The sequence below is a fragment of the Mesoplodon densirostris genome, chromosome 17 (genome assembly GCF_025265405.1).
Source record: "Mesoplodon densirostris isolate mMesDen1 chromosome 17, mMesDen1 primary haplotype, whole genome shotgun sequence".
NCBI lineage: Eukaryota > Metazoa > Chordata > Mammalia > Artiodactyla > Ziphiidae > Mesoplodon > Mesoplodon densirostris.
Genome location: NC_082677.1, coordinates 77,514,906 through 77,526,151, shown reverse-complemented (window position 1 = coordinate 77,526,151; position 11,246 = coordinate 77,514,906). Strand labels below are relative to the sequence as shown.

Below are 11,246 nucleotides of genomic sequence, written 5' to 3'. Positions count from 1 at the left end.
CCCGGCGCCGGCCTCCCTCCGCGTCCGGCTCCCACGTCCCAAGCCGGCCTCACCCACTGCCCTTGGCCTGTGGCCCGTTCCCGCCCTCTGGGGACAGGAGGATAGCTGGGCACCGGGAGCCCCAGGAAGCCCGCTGACACAGCTCAGGCGAAATCCCGGCCGGAGTGGAGGACGCACAGGGCGGGAGCGGGTGCCAGAAAAAGACAATCCCTAAGCCGCTCGCAGACGGATTAGACGGGCCACCCTGCCCGGCTCCTTCCCACGGGGAAGGACACGCCTGGCCCCAGGCCCAGCGCACAGGAGCCCCGAGCCTCCCCGTCTGGCCCGCTGGCCCAAGCAGAGGAGCTGGACCCTCCGCCTGTTTCCTGGTGGGGACACGGGGCCCAGGTGAAGGGAGGGGGCCCAGGAGAAACCTTAATTCACAAAGATGGCTGGTGTTTTCCCCACTATGTGTCATGGTTTTCTTTAGAAAACCCGCGAGTGAGAATAAAACCAGCTGATGATAGGAGTTTAGGACTAGGCTTTCTGGGCGTCCACGGGTGAGACCCCTGGCCAGGGGACTGGTCACTATGTGAGGACCAACATTTGCCCTGACCTGACACTGAGAGCAGCTGTGTCATGCTGGTGGGTCTGATGGCCTAAGGTAACCCCGGCCCTTGCCGAGGGATCAGCCCCCTGCCCTCACCTGGGCTGTGCTGGCTGGTGAAGGAGAAACGCCAAGAGAAAGGTTCAGGTGAAATTAGGACGGGGATGCAGGAGACCCGAGCTACACCCAGGCTGAGGTCCCACACAGAGAGAGGCACGAGAGAGAAGGGAACGAAGAGGCCAGGGACACACCAGGGGCACACCTGAGACACACCTGGGGGACACCTGAGGGACACCTCGGACACACCTGGGGCTCACCTGAGACTCACCGGGGGCACACCTAAGACACACCTGGGACATAGCCGGGGCACAGCTGGGACACAGCTGGAGGACACCTGGGACACAGCTGAGGCACACCTGGGGCACACCTGGGTATGGCCTTGTCTGCCTTGTTCTAGTACACAGTAGGTGCTTGGTACATGTATGGGAAAGAATGACAAGGAAGTGATGGGGGTTGGTTACAGTTTAGAGAGGAAGAGAAGAGCCACGGAAATGAAGAACACCCCAGCCAGAAGCGGCCAGGTGAGCAGCTCCACGCGGGGAGGAGGGGGTCGAGAGGGCAGTGAGAGTCTGCCAGTGGGTATGAGGAGACAGGCGGACTCTGTGTAGCAGCCGGAGAAGCAGAAACAAGAACTTGCAGCTGAGCAGGTGGGTTGGTGCGTCCAGCCTGGCACTTACTAGCAGGCGACCTTGAGCTGATCTCTTCAAACTCTTCCTGCCTTTTCTTTAACCCATCAGTGTTCAGACGAGTCAGCGGCTGTGGCTCCAACGTGTGTTGTGGACTGGAGCCCCTTCTACGCTGTCTCTCACCGTGTGTCCCCAGACAGCGCCTCCCAGCAGTACCGGGGACTCGAATCGCCTGGAGAAATAAAGATCTGCTTCAGTGGGCCTGGCACCCAGATCAGGAACCCCTGCGAGAGGCTGTGTCTGAGGACGGCAACTCCCACTGGATTAACGCTGAGCTGAGCTACGTCCTGGGGAAGTGGGAAGCGTTCAGATAAACAGTGTTAAACATGTTTCCGATCACGGGACTCAGAGATTGAGGAGTGAACTTGGCTCTCTAAGAGGGGTCAAGTATGCAGAGCTTCCCAAACTCATTTGGCCCTTTTTAAAAAGTTTTTATTTAGAGTAATTGTAGATTCATGTGCAGTTATAAGAAATAACCCCGAGACCCCTGCACCCCTCACCCAATCCCCCAGTGGTAGCATCTCCCCAAACTGTAGCTCGGGATCGCAGCGCGGATACTGATGCCAACACAGCAAACGCTCAGGATCCCCCGACACCACACGGTCCCCCTTTATAGACAGCCGCCTCCCTCCCACCCCAAACCCTGTCCTGAACCCTGGCAACCGCTAATCTGTTCTCGATTTCCATAAAGTTGTCATTTCAAGAATGTTTTATAAGTGGATTCACACAGTATGTCACTTTGGGGATTGGCTCTTTTCACTCAGCACGACGCCCTGGATTCATCCAGGCGGTTACACGTACCTGTAGGTTCACTGCTGAGTAGTATTCCATGGTGTGAATGGACCACGGTTGGTTTAACCATTCACTTGTTGAAGGACATCCAGGTTGATTCCAGTCTGGGCTATCATGAATAAAGCTGCTAAAAACATACAGATATTCGTGCAGATATAAATTTCAATTTCTCTGGGATTAAAGCCCAAGAGCATATTTGCTGATCGTATGGTATTTGCATGTTCAATTTTTTAAGAAGCTGGCAAACTGTTTTCCAGATGGCTCTGCCATTTTATATTCCCACCAGCAACATACGAGTGATCCAGTTTCTCAGCATCCTCACCAACACTTGGAGTTGTCACTATTTTTTATTTTAGCTCTTGTGATAGGTGGTACCCCATTGTGTTTTTAATTTGCATTTCCCTACTGGCTAATGATGTTGAACATTTTTCCTTGTGTTTGTCATCTGTGAATCCTCTTCAGTGAAATATCCCATTATGTCTTTTGACCATGTTCTAACTGGACTGCTTGCTTTTTTGCTGTTGAGTTGGAGGTCCAATTTTTCAATTTTCTCTTTTATGGATTGTGCTTCTGGTGTCAGGTCTAAGAACTCTCTGCCTAACCCTAGTTCTTGAAGATTTTCTCCCATGTAGTTTTCCAAAATTTTTATACTTTTACATTTAAATCCATGACCATTTTGAGGTAACTTTTTTGCAAGGTGTGAGTCTTAGGTCAGGGTTCATGGATGTCCAGTTGTTCCACCTCCATGTGTTGAAAAGGCCGTCTTTGCTTCATTGAATTTCTTTGGCACCTTTGTCAAAATCAGTTGGGCATATTTGTGAGTCTACTTCTGAGTTTTCTGTTCTGTTTCATTGTTCTCTGTGTCTGTCCTTCCACCAGCACCACACTATCTTGATGACTGTGGCTACATAATAAGCCTTGAAATTGAGTAGACTGAGTCTTCTTACCTTATTTTTCTTTTAAAAAAATATTTTCAAAAAAGTATTCCAAATAAAGAAGAAAATATTTAGCTATTCTAGTTCCTTAGCCTTTCTAAATAAATTTTAGAATAGTCTTGCCTATAGATACAAAAAAAAATCTTGCTTGGATTTTGATAGAAATTGTGTTAAAACAGTATATCAGTTTGGGGAGTATGGACATCTTTACTGTGTTGAGTCTTCCAACCTACGAACACAATATGTGTCTCTAGTTACTTCGATTTTTGTTTCATCACCATTATGTAGTTTTCAGCATACAAGTCTTATACATGTTTTATTAGATCAACACCTAAACATTCCTTTTTGTTTTGAGAGCAGTTGCAAATGCTTTCTAGGGTCTTTTTGTGTCTGTCTTGGATATTCAAAGTTTAATCTTGATGCGACTTGGCATGGATTTGGGGGGCTATCTTGTTTGGGGTTCTCTCAGCTTCTTGAGTCTGAATGTTTATGCCTCAGTCCCGCTCTTTCTTCTCTCCTTGCAGGACTCCAGTGACACAGACGTTCGACCTTTCCTACGGCCCCTGGGTCCCTGAGGCTGGGCCCTTTTTTTCTGGCTCTACTTTCTCTCTATTGTTCAAATCCGGAAATTTCTATTGTTTTTTCTTCCATGTCAGGGATTCTTTCCTCTGTCCCGTCCCTTCTGCTGCTGAATCCATTCTTTGAGCTTTGTATTTTGGTTATTGTATTTTTTGAACCTAAAATGTCCATTTGGTTCTTCTTTATATCTTCTATTTCTTTCCTTAAACTTTCTACTTCTATTTTTCCATTTGTTTCAAGCACAATCACCACTGCTCGCTGAAGCATTTTACAACCTGTCAGATGACTTCAGAATCTGTCACCTCAGTCTTGGCGTCTGCTGATCATCTTGTTTTAACTTCATTTGGAGATCTGCCCGGTTCTTGCTCTGATGAGTGATTATCCGTTGAAAGCTGGGAATCTTCCTATCATCCAGTCCTTCGGCATTCGCAGGCTTCCGCTGACCCCACGGCAGCTGTGGAGGGGTGGGCTCTGGTCCCTTGCTGCCGGGGGTGGGTGGGAGTCGGGCCCCCCGCATAGGAAGGGTGAGCTCCCACATCGCCCAGAGCTCACTCTCTTTGGGGCGTCCATCCCACGTTGTCCTGCGGGGCACGCCGAACAGCCCAGTGCCCCCCACCCCGCCCCAGGCCTCCCCTCCCCACGGGCACGTGTCCCAGGAAGGTCATCATGACAACGCGTGTGCAGCTCAGCACACACGTTCATGCTTCTGGGAATTCAGAGACTAAGTGTGGAGGATTTCGTTCAAAGACTTCCAGGAAGAATTCATGCTGTGCATGAATGTGTCTCTGTACTTTCCAGACAGGGCGGCACCGATTCTCTGCACAGCAGTTCCTACCCCGTGTCTTCAGGCCTCGGCGCAGGGGTCCCAGACCCACAGGCTGTGGACAGTGAGTCTGCAGCCTAAGGCCACACTCTGTGTTTTTACTGCCCTAAAGTTCCAAAGCTGTGAAGGGGACAGTGTGAAGGAAAATGCCTAGGATTGGTCCATTAAGAAACTATGCGTCCAAGCTAAAGTGCTGCGATTCCGTCTGAATTTTAGGGTGTTTGTTTTGCTGACAAACTCTAAATCATCCTAAAGAAAATAAACATAATGGCTAGAGGGCTTTTCACTATTTTTATCCCCGAAGAACACTTCCAGTTTGGCCACGTGGGTCCCTCAGAGGGAAAGTGACAATGGATGGACACCCAGCTCTTTGTATACAATCCCCACCCTTTCAGTCGGGTCCTGACTTAGATATTTGTAAAGACGCCTCGGTGCCACCTCATATTTGCCCGGCACTGCCCTTTCCTCCTAATCTCAGACATGGGTGCCCCAGCTATGGAGACCGCCAAGGCCGCTTGGTTCTGGCCAGGCATCAGGTGGTCTGGGGGCTCGTAGCTGTCCAGACGCTCAGGCCGCCCGGCAGGTCAACTCCCTCAGAAACTTGAGGGTGGCACAGGCGTCACAAGTTTTCAAGGCGCCCCAGGTGGCTCGGACGTGCTGCCAGGCTGAGCGTCCCCTGCCGAGACACTGCCGCAGTCCTGAAGCCACAAGCAAGGCCCACGGGAGCTCCCAGGTCCATGGGGTCCCCGCGGGGTCAGAATCCGCATTTCAGCAACACGCCCAGGGACCGGTGTGCATTCAGTTTTGAAAGCACTTCTAGATTGTATGGCTGTGAATTCCTCCATGGACACAAAGTCCTACAGGGCCCCAACACTGGCTCTCAGAGGACACCACGCTCATCACCGAAGCTCAGCTCAAGAGTGACGGGAGCCCCTGCGGCCCCGCGTCCGGCTGCCCTGGGCACCGGCAGGCTGGGCTCTGCAGCATCAGGAGTGACAGCGGCGGGAGCCCCCGCCCCCGCCGGGGTCCCAGCCATCGCCTCATCGTGACCTCGGGCGCCTGCTGCAATCAGCGCAGAGCAGGGAGCATCTCGGCCGCGGCTGAGCGTCAGGGTCCAGGCCCCGCCTCGTGCAGACCGCTCTCTTCACACCTCCCTCCCCAAGGAGGTGCGAGTGGTCAGAGCTGAGCACCTGGCAGGCCTCCTTGCTCATTATCAGAGCAGATACAGTTCTGGGCCAAGGGCACCCGAGAGGAGGAGTGAGCCACCCTGATTTGCCCAGGGAGGGGGTGGAGGGGCACCTGACGGCAGGGGAACCTGCCAGGCCTGCCCGGGCGTCGGTGCTTGACGGCCGAGCAGCGATAACACCCTGCCGGGCCCGCCCCGGAACCCAGAGCCGCAACGCCCTTGACCTCTGAGGGGGAGACCATAAAACCCAAGGGGACGTCCTCCCCCAAGTGTCCCTCGGCAGGAGCGGGGCGATGGCGGCACTGCAGGAGAAGAAGTCATGCCGCCAGAGGATGGAGGAGTTCCAGCACTATTGCTGGAACCCGGACACGGGCCAGATGCTGGGCCGGACGCTGTCCCGCTGGGGTCCGTGCGGCAGGGCGGGGGCGCCGGGGGAGGGCAGGGGACCAGCCAGCAGCCGCCTGGGGCTGGCGGTCTCAGCGCCCAGACGCAGGCCCTGGCCGGCCTCTCCTCCCCCACCGGGTGATCCCAAAGGCCCCCCTCAGCCCTGACACCCCCCGACAACGGGCACCTGAGAGCAGCTGAGGATCAGCCCCAAGGGTCAGCCTTAGATTTGAGAACAGCAGTTTTAAAGCTATGTTCCTAAAACTATAATTTTTTAAAAGGCTTTTAAGTTAAGGGGTGCAGGGTTATTGGGGTGATGAGAATGGCCTGGAACCAGATAGCGGGAAGGGTGCCCAGCGCCGTGCGTGAACGCACCCGACACGTGCCACGCCCACCCTGAGAGGTGACGCGTTTGGTGAGCTGCATGCATGTTCCCCGCAACCAAGCAGCTGTCGCTGCGTCTGACCCGCCTCTTCCCGCAGTGTGGATCAGCCTCTACTACGTGGCCTTCTACGTGGTCATGACCGGCATCTTCGCCCTGTGCATCTACGTGCTGATGTGCACGGTCGACCCGTACACTCCCGACTACCAGGACCAGCTCAAGTCACCAGGTACTGGGCGTCGGGCCCAGGGCTGCCGGGTCAGGACATGACCCCTCGGGGAGGATGTCGGGGAGGACGGTCACCAGGGGATCAGGAAGGCGGGTGAGGGGAGCTCGGTGTCCGTGTGGCGTCACCAGCCCCAAGGCTGCTCTCCTGCGGAGGCCTCGCCTCCCCAGCAGCAAATTAGGTCCAGAGTGCGAGTACCGTCTAAGTGCAGGGTGGCCCGTGCAACAAGGGGGCTGAGTCGGCGCCAAAGAGCAGGAAGTCGCTGGTGACGAGACTCCCAGATCCTGGGGAGGGTGTTTGGACCAAGACTTCCCCACGCAGCCAGCTAAACTGCGGGGCCTGCAAAAAACAAAAACAAAGGCGGGGGTGGGGAGAAACGAAGGAAGGAAAGCTTCTTCCAGCCCAGCTACTCCGAGTGTTTGTCACCCCTGCGTCCTTAACTGTTTCTCAGGAAGATAATAACCCAAGAACATCCAACAGCAGCGCTGAGCTGTGCCAGCGCTCAGTGGATCCTCTGCAAATCGTCGTGACAACTGGGGATCAATTTTTTGAATCAACCAATGGATAAAACATAGAGGATTTCTATGTCATTTCAGAACAGAACATAATAGATTACAAACATGAGAACACACTGTGATAGAATGTGCCCCAAACCCAGAGGCTGGAAGGCAGGCAGGCCTCCTGTGGGAGGAACCTGCGGGCCCTGGCCAGGCCTCGTGGGACGGCGCAACCCTCGAAGGCCTGGCCCCGAAGCGTCCCAGGCACAGCCTCCCCCAGGCCGGGGCCAACCGAACAGCCAACGGCCTGGATGTACAACCAAAGACCAAGCGTCACGTCCTTTTTCCAGGGGTGACCTTGAGGCCAGATGTGTACGGGGAGAAGGGCCTGGACATCTCCTACAACGTGTCTGACAACAGGACCTGGACAGAGCTGACCCAGGCCCTGCACCACTTCCTGGCAGGTGAGTGTCGAATGCACCGCAGTCTCCGTTCTTTCCTCGTCTCAGGAACCCCCCGGGGGGCGGGCGGAGAGGGGGGCTGTAGCCCGGGCAGGGCCGCAGGTGTGTCTGTCCCCCAGGCTACTCACCCGCGGCCCAGGAGGACAGCATCAACTGCACGTCCGAGACGTACTTCTTCCAGGAGAGCTTCCTGGCCCCGAACCACACCAAGTTCTCCTGCAAGTTCACAGCAGACATGCTGCAAAACTGCTCGGGCCAGCCGGACCCCACCTTTGGTTTTGAGGAAGGAAAGCCGTGTTTCATTATCAAGATGAACAGGGTGAGTGAGGGGGTCGGAGGTGAGAAGGGAACCGGGCCCCTGCCTCTCCTGCACGTGTGCTGGCCGCAAGCGTGCCTTCCCTCAGACACAACTGGGAGCTGCCATCCAGACCCACCACCCACTTGACCGTGGCGTCCGCCACGCCCCGAGCCGCAGAGCCTGGGGCAGCCCTGTGTGCACGGCGGCTGGAAGAAGCCGGGCTGTGGTCAGCGCGGGGAGGGCACCTGGGAACCGTCTGAGGACAGGCGCAGAGGGAGGCTGGCCGTGAGAACACAGCCAACCACGGGAGGCACGTCCACGCTGCGGGGAGAGGGGACATCTCGGCAGGGCCCCGGGGAGGGTGGGACCTGGCGGCGGGGTGGGGAGGACCCGGCACCACGCCGGCATCTGCGTGGCACTCTTCATTTTCCTCCCTAAGAGGCCGGGGGGACCACGCACTGGCACACTGCACTGGGTCCCAGGGCCCAGCTGGGGTGCGGTCCCGGCTGCCTGGCAGGTGTGCAGCGAGGGAGGGCACTGCACTGGACCCTGGGCACCAGCAGGCGCATCCGGGGGCCGGGCCGTCTGCACAGGTGGGGGCTCGGGCAGCTCAGACCCCCGTCCAGCTCTGCCAGCTCCGGCCAAGACCACAGCCCCAGCGTGGAGCTTCCGGCTTTGAAGCAGGAGTTGGTACATCCACCCCAGACCCTCCCCGGCACCCATCCTCTGCACTCACAGATGGGCACAGAGGCCACATCCGAACATTTCCCTTCCAGATCGTCAAGTTCCTCCCCGGCAACAACACGGCCCCCAGGGTGGACTGCGCATTCCTGGTGAGTGACCGGCCACAGCTGTCTTGTTTAGGCTGGAAAACCTGCGGGAAATACTGATCTGGTTTTCCCTAAAATCATCTCAACCGTCAGCCTAATAAGCCAGGTGCACGAATTGCATGAACCTTCACTTAAGAGTGGTTTTATCGTGGGAGATTAAAAACCTGGTAGTAATTATCAAGAAAAAATGTTCTATATGGTATTGCAAGATGCCAAATGGCACAGCTATATGATCCTGGAGAATAAAGTTTTATACTGTCTCTGGAAAAAAACACCTGGTAAGAAAAACAACGCTCGTCACTGTTTTGCTTCAAAAAGCATTTGGGACAGTGTATCACTGACATGCTTCAAAATGTTTGTGGCTATTTGGAAAAACCAAGGCACTTCTACTACGCTGCTTTGTCCTTTTTATTGGCTTATTTACAAAAATATGCAAGTTACCAACAGCTACTGTTGTCTGGCAGTGTGTGTATATAAATGCTGCCAACAGTTGGCATTAATTTAGTCCAGTTTTTCTCAAAACATGTTTTTAAGTACAACATGAAAAAACTAAATTTGTCTTCGTTGAGTATTTTCTAAAGTTTGTTTTCACAATCACGCCCTCAGCCAAGGCTCTCTGCCGTCAGCACGGGTGCCCCACTGGTTGACCCCCCACCAAAGCCTGCAGTCTCCCCGGAGCACAGCGCTCGTCCTGTTTTTTTTTCCTTTTTGAGTTTCCTCGACCACGCATGTGTAGGCTGACCCGGGATCTGCACAGACACCAAAGTACCCTTCCTCTGCCCTCGGACGAGCTCAAGCCGTCGGGCGATTCGCTGGCTCTGACAGTGAGAGGAAGCAAAACCCCACGACAGTGTGTGGGTCCTTCCCCAGTCTCGGCAGATCAGCCGCCCAGCCTTGTGGGCCTTCATCCCCACACGCTCGGCTCCATCACCTTTTTTATCCTAAGAGGGTTTTAAAATGGAAAAAAACACAAGTTTGATAAGTCACCCGGGGTCTTGCAAACTAACAAATTACACCCTTAATGGATTCTCGGCTGATGATAAAGATCAGATCTAGTTTATGCCAACTGCACGTGTGGTCACGGTGCACACGTATGCACACACGTGGACTTGTGTGCAGAAGCATGCGTGGCGTGGACACACAGGCGGACACGAGCGCGCCAGATCCGGCCTTTCTCACAGCGGCCTCTCGCCCGCAGGACCAGCACCGGGATGCCCCGGCCCTGCAGGTGGAGTACTTCCCACCCAAAGGCGTCTACAGCCTACACTACTTCCCCTACTACGGGAAGAAGGCCCAGGTACGTGTGCGTCACTGTCCCCAACAGCTGCTCCGGAACCGGATCAAACTGAGCGATCACTAGCAGAAGGAAAGCCCTAAATGTTTCACCTGTAAAAACGAAACAAGGCCGTACTTAGCCCGGCCGGACCACTTAATCTTCGGGGGCTTCCCAAACCCACGTTCTCCTAACTACCTGAAAACACGTCGTTCTCACACAAAATAAATATCACATCTAATCTTTTACCTTCCAAGGACCTCCTTAGAAGGCCCTTAGACAACTGCAAATCCATTTAAAATCACTTTCTCCAAATCTCTTGCTTTATCCTCTGTGTCGTTTTTATATTAATTTCCATCAAGTGTAATTTGAAGTTGAATGTGTCACTGGTCTGTCCCCGCCCCCCGCCCCCAGGCCAAGTCTCCTCGTTTCTAAGCAGGGAGACATTTGTGTCCCAGTGAGTCCCAGGCGGCTCTCGGGCGACGTGGAGCACCCAGCCAAGCGCCCGGCCGCCCTCGAGGGTCCTAACGCACGTCCACTTCAGCCCCACTACAGCAACCCGCTGGTGGCCGCGAAGCTTCTCAACGTCCCCAGGAACAGAGAGGTTGTCATCGTGTGCAAGATCCTGGCGGAGCATGTGACCTTCGACAACCCCCATGACCCCTATGAGGGGAAGGTGGAGTTCAAGCTTAAAATCCAGAAGTAAAGGAGCCAGGCGGCTGGCCCCCAGGGGCAGGGTGACCGCGGACGCCGCGTCCAGCTAAACCCGGCGCCCGAGGCAGCTCCACTCCAGACAGGCCCCCGTGCGCCCAGCTCTCGGAGCCAGAATCCTGTGAAACCTCTGTCACTTTTCAGGTAGAATTTGTAGCCACGATAGAAACGCTGGGCTAACACGGTGACCCTAAGGCAGCAGCTGTGCAACTAACAAGATCCCAAAAGGACTCATCTCTTCCGCACGGACATCACCTTTCCTGCTGTAACTTATTTTTTCTATACGTTAACATGAAGACCGGTAGTGCGTTGATATGAAACGTGACTTAGGACTTCATGCGTTCTGGTTGCCGGCTTTAAAAAACGCAATTCCTAAACTGTAAAAATCAAGTTTATTAAATTCACTCTTTATCTATATAAAAGCGTCATGTCTCTCCTGATGAGGGGGAAGAATTAACTAAAAAATCAAACTAACAAATTCAGTTAACTAAATTAAAAAGAATTAACTAAAATTAATGAACTAAAAAACCTCTCCCT

At 54.2% G+C, this 11,246-nt stretch overlaps 1 protein-coding gene across 1 annotated transcript; it reads left to right on the top strand.

The window, feature by feature from the left end:
* The first annotated feature begins 5,940 nt into the window (after positions 1-5,940).
* ATP4B (ATPase H+/K+ transporting subunit beta) lies at positions 5,941-10,704 on the top strand. Its single transcript, XM_060080264.1, has 7 exons — positions 5,941-6,052; positions 6,514-6,642; positions 7,487-7,600; positions 7,717-7,916; positions 8,672-8,728; positions 9,924-10,022; positions 10,543-10,704. Exons 1-7 carry the CDS (start codon positions 5,941-5,943, stop codon positions 10,702-10,704), a joined length of 873 nt encoding a protein of 290 aa, XP_059936247.1.
* The last annotated feature ends 542 nt before the right edge of the window (positions 10,705-11,246 follow it).